This window comes from Microcebus murinus, chromosome 25, assembly GCF_040939455.1.
Source record: "Microcebus murinus isolate Inina chromosome 25, M.murinus_Inina_mat1.0, whole genome shotgun sequence".
Taxonomy (NCBI): Eukaryota; Metazoa; Chordata; class Mammalia; order Primates; family Cheirogaleidae; genus Microcebus; species Microcebus murinus.
In genome coordinates, this window is record NC_134128.1 from 9,626,293 (window position 1) to 9,633,816 (window position 7,524).

Sequence of the window (7,524 nt, forward strand, 5' to 3'; positions counted from 1 at the left end):
GTAACTTCATGATTAGTATTGGCCAATTAAGATCTTTATTCAAGCCTGAAAAGCACAAATATTTGATGGTCATTTGAACAAGTTAATCTTGATATTAATAAACATGGCCACAAAAGCCAAATATGTCCTCAAATCCCCCTGTTGGGAATCTTGAAGTACTGGTTTATTTATTCAGTGTAAAATTTGGAAGCAGTGTTTGAAGTTATCTGGTTACAGTTGGTTGGCATATCATGCTGAAAATGTTTCTCTAAGCCCTGACTCCATCCCTTAGCCTTAGCCTGAACTCTCAGAAACAGGTAACTCTTCTAAGCCATGAAGAAACTTGAACTATTCTAAAGTTCTTTGGGTCCCAGCCAATGTCTCAGCCTATAAAATGCACTTGATTTTGAAACTGTCTGATGTTAACATTAGCGAAACACTTAGCCTGAAACAAAAACAAATATAAGAAAACCTGAAGTTAGTTTAACTTTTCCTCATTATAGTAGGGATTTCCTTCTATGTACCTCTACATTCAGAACATTTATAGGCTAAATTTCTCTTTTGGCAATACAAAAACCTATGAAGTGAGCGTATTAAAATGTCTTTTTTCTTTTTATTTGTTTTACATATTTTTAACGGGAAACAAAAATTCTTTTTACTGATTTAAGAAAAAGTTCATTGCCAGGAGAGACCTGGACCTGTCTACCACTAAGGCAGGTTTTGTTTTCTGAAAAATGTAGAATCAGGGATGATCCACGTAAACTAAGCTTTCTGGGTTATCCGAAGCTGGGAGAAGTTGGCTTTTCCCTTCCAAAACCTACTGTTTTGATGGGCTGGCTATTGCTCTTGGTGGCTTTCCATATCCCCATTCTTGCCCCCCAGTATTATGCTTTTTGCTAGAGAAGTAAACTTGAGATCAACCCAGTTAGATTCTAGGCTCTGGTTGACAGATTTTCAGGAATAGATGTACTCGAAAACATTCCTAATAGTTATGTGTGAGTTGCTTAGTTGTGACTGGAATTTGTGGCTGTGACTGCTTTGGTATTCATCTGTCTAATCCCTTCTTCCCTTCTCAGAGGACCTACCGAGCCATGTACGATTACAGTGCCCAGGACGAAGATGAGGTCTCCTTCAGAGACGGCGACTACATTGTCAACGTGCAGCCCATCGACGATGGCTGGATGTACGGCACGGTGCAGAGAACTGGGAGAACAGGGATGCTCCCAGCCAATTACATTGAGTTTGTTAATTGATTCTTTCTCCTTGCCCTTTGAGCTTTATTCTAATGTATTCTAAACCGACCTTTTTAAAAGATAGAAGATACTTTTAAGACAACTTGGCAGTTATTTTACAATAATGTATCCTTCCTTTGACAATTAGACACACAGGTACCAGGACGAAGGAATGACTTCTGGGCTGAAAATGGCAGCATTTTCAGTAATTCCTCCAAACAAAAATCATTATTCCGTCTGGAGACCTGGTGCTGCTAATTGTGTTCGTGGTTTCCTTTGATTGGCGATTGAACCCTTCTGGGAAATGTATTTTTGTAGACTTTACTAGAGATGTTGATTGTCCTTTAAATGTAACTAGTATATGAAACTTCCTGTTTGTCACTTTGGAATCACCAGAAGCCAATTCTCTTAACTCAGTAACGCAGCCAATAATTTCAAACCTGTTCAGTCTTTCAAGTCATTAGGCAATTTCCAATTCAAGTGAAAATTGCCCAATATAATACATGTAAGCAGTGGCAGAATGACAGTCTGGTTAAAATTATATTGCCTGGTGGCCTTATTTCCTTATTCCTTAGGCCGACTGGGGTCTCTTTATTTCTCATTGATAACAAGACATCTCCTACTCCCCATCTACATTCTATGGACCCAAGTAGTCGCTCAGTTCCGCAGAACGTCAGGACCAAACAACTTCAGAGCTGCTCTGCAAAGGGCAAATGTTAATGTCATCTATATAATTTCCCTAGTAGCCTTTACCCTGTTGCATGTCATGTAGGTTCAAGCTTCTGTACCATAGGCAGCTGCACTGCCCATTCCTGTTATTAAAGCAAAAAGGGTGACGTACCTAAAAGCCCTTTCCTCTAGTGGCCAGCTCATCCAAAACCATATTTTGAAAAGCCGCTTGAGGTTTTCCTGCTGCATTGCACTCTAGTTTTGAAGGATTCACATCTTAGGAAATACATGTATACTCTACTAAATAAGTGATTTAGATGTTTATTGAACAGCTTTCATTAACTTAATGCCACCATTGATTTAAACACAAAGAAAATTTACAGAAGCCAGTGAAAGAATGGATTATAGTGTGTACTGGGGGAAAAAACAGCAAACAAAAATCTACAAACTCTACATAGTGATCTGGTGTCTTATTTTGGGAAATGGCATTCAGATTCTGGAATGGAAATCTAGCTGCTGAAACTAGTTACTCAAAAGACTTCCCTTATACTTTCTCGCTTTTATTTTCTAAATCGCCTTTAGGAGATGAGATAGGAATTTGATCGGAGATTTTCAGTACAGGACCAATAGGCTGTTCCCTAAGAAAGAAATTGTGATGTTTTGATTTTCAAATGAGTGACTTTGCAGGCTTTTGCTAAAGCCACATCCATGAGTGCAGTCCTTGCTGGCAGGTCTTAAAATCTCACGTGGAGGCTGCAGTTAAGGTTACCGAGACATTGATGCCCAGCGACAATTTTATATTTTTCTGATTGTGCCCTTTATCGTGACCTGTAACAGGGTAGCATTCATGTAGGGTCTGACTTTATAGTTGTGATGAAACTGAAAAAGTAAAGTTTGCAAAAATGTACTAGATTGTATGATTTTTGGAGATATCTACCTTGGATGATATATTCAGTGTAATTAACAAAATATCCTATAAAACATCTTTTATTGAAATATTTGCTAGTCCAAAGGCCAGAGCTGACTCATTTACAGCTTTGAAAATTTGGCACATACAAATGAAAATCTGTGGTTTTATTTTATTAGGCTAAAAGAGCAAATTAGCTTTAGTACACTAAAGCTGCATCTATATGACACTGATATAAAATTTCAAAAAGAAAAATTCAGCCAAATAACCTGAGATTTTTTTGGAGGGGGTTTTACAGATTACCAGATAACTAGCTTGACTGATTTTTCTCCCATTGAAATGGCCAGTCATAATTCAATTGATTAAACCCCATCTCTGTTTTGCTGTCTTATAGACAAACCTACAAAGACAAACTTTACTTGCGATATTTTTGCAAAAATCTGTGTATTAAAACCAAGGGCAGTAGGCCTGCTCAATTTTATTGTATTAAGTATGTACTTACATGTTCCCCAACCAGGACACTTTTTGTGATTATAAAAAAGAGTTGTTTATTGATTAAATTTTCACACTAAATATAGGATTGGTATAATTTTTTGATAAATAGCACATTTATAGGAAGTACAGAGGAAACTGGCTTCAAATAATGCTTTTAATCAGGAAAGTGACCATAAAGTAGCAGTTCGATGTTTCTCGTTTTTTTCATCCACTGATTTCAAAGTCATATTCATTGAATATAAGAGTCAATACATATTTGGGGATAAATCTCCTAAAATTTTAAGCTTCACGTATGTTTGCATAGCAAGATGTTTGCATAGCAAGGTGTTTCTACTTCAAGCCTTTAGGAATTACAATTGGATCAGAATTTAACTAGAAACCAGTTATTTTACAATGAAGACTGAGGCAGACAAGATGTTGCATACTCTTGGGGATTGTAATTTACAGTGTTGGCAGTCATCATTAAAGCTTATCAGGATAGTAAACATCTCAGCAGAAATATTGGAAATATATATGTACAATACCAAAGTGCTATTTTTATAGCATCATTTAAAAAATTACATTCTTGAACAACTTTTCCACTTTCCACATCCCTCCTCCCCACCTTCAATTTGGCAACAGGTATCTCATACCTAACACCGACAGCTAAAGAGAAATTTAAAAGCAAGTCTTAAAAATCAAGTTAAAGATGACTGTGCAAAGGCCCAAGGACAGAGAGCATGCACCTGCTTTTCTAAATGTGATGCATTCTCAAGCCTGACAAAAGCACAAGGAGCAGTTTGGTATAATTTTGAAAGGTTCTGAAAACAAAACCATATGTGGATCACCTCTCGAGCAAAGCATAGCAACAGAATGTATTGCTTTGGTTGTATGTAAGCTTTTGTAGTAATGTTTTTACTAATAATTCTTATTCTCTAGAAAGCTTTCTATTTCTATCCTATGGCAAAATGAACTCTTCGTGTCTTCTCTTTATTGTTTACACACCTGCAGGGTAGCCCCGTTTGAAATATTTACCTGGATGTCAGGTCTCCTTGGAGGCCCCACGTCTCCCCAGGCCTCCTCGACCCCCATAGACCGCACGGGAATTTGTAAGCACAATTTCCACAGACACCTTGTATAAATATGAATGCGATTGGACCAGCTCTTCTCTGGCCTCTAGGTATATATATCGCTTGGAGAGGAAGAAGATACGGTTTTGCTAGATTTAGCAGTCTTTCTCTCCTTACCCTCTCTGTGCTGAGTTTTGCAACACTCTGGGAGTTAGGAAAACACACTTTTCTAAAAAAGATAGTGGAAATCAAGAGGTGCACCTCATTTTTGGTTCACCCATCTCCAGTGGAATATTTTTAATGAAAAGATAAAGAAAACACAAGTGTGATCTTTAATAATATATCCCTATATAAAGCAGATAAAGTTTATACCAAAATTATAATACAGATATATACAAAGAATAGGTGCCTTGTTTTTTTTTTTTTTTTTTTTTGATTACCCTTGTTTGTCCATTATGGTCTTGGAAAGAAAACCAAGAAAGCAAGTTTCTGCCTGTTCTATAGTAATATTTTATTATACCTGATTGATATTTTTATGGTGAGAAGTAGGGATGCTCCTGACAGATATTAAAGGTGATAGCTTATGGTGGTTTACCTGTAAAGGGTTAGAACTTTAGAAAATGCTGACTTCTTCCCTCTATTTCTGAAAGGTTCTTTGTGGGTTTAGGTATAGTTGAGATGTATAAACATTAACTTTAGGTTTGGGATTTAAAGTACCTATTGTAAGATAGAATAATTATATTATGAGGCCGAATTCATTATACAAGATGAACTTCATAAGTTAATTATACCTTAGCTATTTGCTTCTGATAATCTAAAAGTGGCTAGATTGTGGTTGTTTGGAGGTGAGAGAGCTTTTTAGTTAAACGTGAAGCTGTGTAAACTAACTTAGGGATGCTAATATAAAAGTCTCTTTCTGAAGTAGTCCATGGACCTTTTCCAGGCAACTGTCTGTAACTGTTGATGATTACAAATGTCAAGGCATTGTATGATGCTTCTGTGGTCATCTTTCCATAATGCTTAAACTACTGAAATCCATAGCCTGGAAGAATACCCGGGCCAATTTCCTCCCTAGTTGTCCATATTACTTCAGTATATTCATGGGAATTCTATATGCTTTTTTGTGTTTGATATATGGTATCCAGTTTGCATAGTATATACTTCTTTGTAATCCAGTTGCTGTTAGGAATGATTTATTTTAAAGGAAGAGAGAAAACAGCATCACAGTTCCATTCTTCAGTGTCCATACATTGAATTACTGAGCATTTAGGAAGCAGCACCAAGTATGTGACAGACACGACATGGAACTGTTGATCTTTGACCTGTGATAAAAATGCAAAATTGAACCATCGTGCAGTTTGTCATCTATTTGCTTCAAAATATATAGAATTATAGTTGATGATTTAATTTGCAAGACTGTGTACTAATGTTGACTGCATTAACAGTTTTGGAGGGAACATCTAATGTTTTGTAAAAGAAGGAGTTACAGAATGGATACAATGTCACGATGACTATAATTTGGCTTTTGTTATGCAAATTGTTAACACCAGCTATTAAAATATATTTTAGTAGAAATGCTTTAATTCATGTTTTTTCCTCTACACTGTGAATCTTTAAGCCTTGGTGGACTAGAGCAACATCCTGCTGCCCAAAGGACTAACCTATGCAAACTAGTTCACATTTTAGTGGATGTCACAGTAAATGTGTAATGAGACATTATTTCCCCCTGCACAATGTACAACAGCACTGAAGTAACACATTAAGCCTAGTATCACGTATGTATAGCATAGTCATTCACAAACCCTTCAAGGCTACCATAATCACTAGTATTTATATTTGTTTAAAAGCAAATCGCTGATTTATCTATTGAAACTACTTGAATGATGTCAAATCAAGAACGGGCGCGTTGGCCATGGTTTTAATGTGATTCCTGCAAGTCGTCTCCTACGATAGAACTGCATCCTCAGATGCACTCTCTTCAGGGTCTTAACATGCTGTGTCTTCTTTCTGTATTTGTAAAGCATAACACATTAATTTCCTATCTCTACACATTTGGTTTGCTTAATTAAATAAATGTAGGATATACCAAAATGGTTCTACTTCTTGGCTCTCACCGTGGTTTCTTGGAGCATTGGTTATCACATAGAGGTAACTGACAACTCACATCAAATCGCATTGGAGGTGTTTGCTGGCTTCACTACATTTGCATTGGTGAGTCATTAAAAAATGTGTTTTCCTCCCCACTATAAACTTTAAATCCCCCAAATAAACTTAATTCTAAGTGATAACAATATAATGCTTTTTTAAGCTCAGTATCTTTCTGATTTTTATATCAAAGTACTGAAATAAGGCATCATTGTAGTTAACTTCTTTCAAGATTAAATTCCTCACATGTCCTCAGTAGTACAATTCTAATTTTCTTGTATTCTCAAGATGAAAGAAACGGCTTGGAACAAAGACTAGAAAATGGCCCAAATTGAGTACATGAAGTGGGAAAATACTTTGATTTGCTTTTTCCCCCTAATTTTCCCATAACTGAAAAAGTGATTTAGTCTTTATTTTTACTCTCATATAAATCTATTGAAACTTGGATCACAGCCTTATTGTATTATTTTGTAAAAATTTCTCTTTGGCACATAATCCTTCCTAATTGTAAACTGATAAACTTTGAGATGACACCCGCTGATAGAATAAATATTTCCTCCAAATCTTGAATTTTCTATTTTTTTATATTCCAAGAGGATGAAATCATATTTTAATGTATTATTAATCAAACATAACTCACGATATTTAAAATTACAAGACAGCACAGGTATTTATTTATTTGAAGAATTTGCTATCTTTTTCTCCCTTTGAGACTTTTTTTTTCTTTCATGATTATAAATTTACTCTAAGGAACCCAGCCACAGAAGAAATGAATACCTTAGAAAGATTTTTTTTCTGACAAAAGATAATTTATAATTTAGGTTTAGAGTATACTAAGCTTATTTTATTATCCTAACTTAAAAATTTGTTAATTTTTAATAATTTTTAATTGTTAATTTTGATAACTGAGACATGAGTGACCACCAGAAGCCTACCAAAATAACTTTCTACAAAAACTCTCAGACATAAGAAATTAAAAAGTAGATAAAAGGAAAGTTTTGTTTCTTTCTTTATGGCATCTGCTTTTCCTACAAAGAGGGATTGAATA

General features: G+C 35.5%; 1 protein-coding gene across 6 annotated transcripts in view; it reads left to right on the forward strand.

The window, feature by feature from the left end:
• Nucleotides 1-1,778, forward strand: part of NEBL (nebulette) — a 328,916-nt gene extending 327,138 nt beyond the window's left edge. For all 6 annotated transcript variants that reach the window (XM_012767343.3, XM_075997582.1, XM_075997581.1 and 3 more), the window contains one exon: nucleotides 1,056-1,778. In XM_012767343.3, coding sequence (XP_012622797.1) covers nucleotides 1,056-1,232 — 177 coding nt within the window. In that variant the 3' untranslated portion in view covers nucleotides 1,233-1,778. The remainder of the gene's footprint in view (nucleotides 1-1,055) is intronic.
• Nucleotides 1,779-7,524: the final 5,746 nt, after the last annotated feature.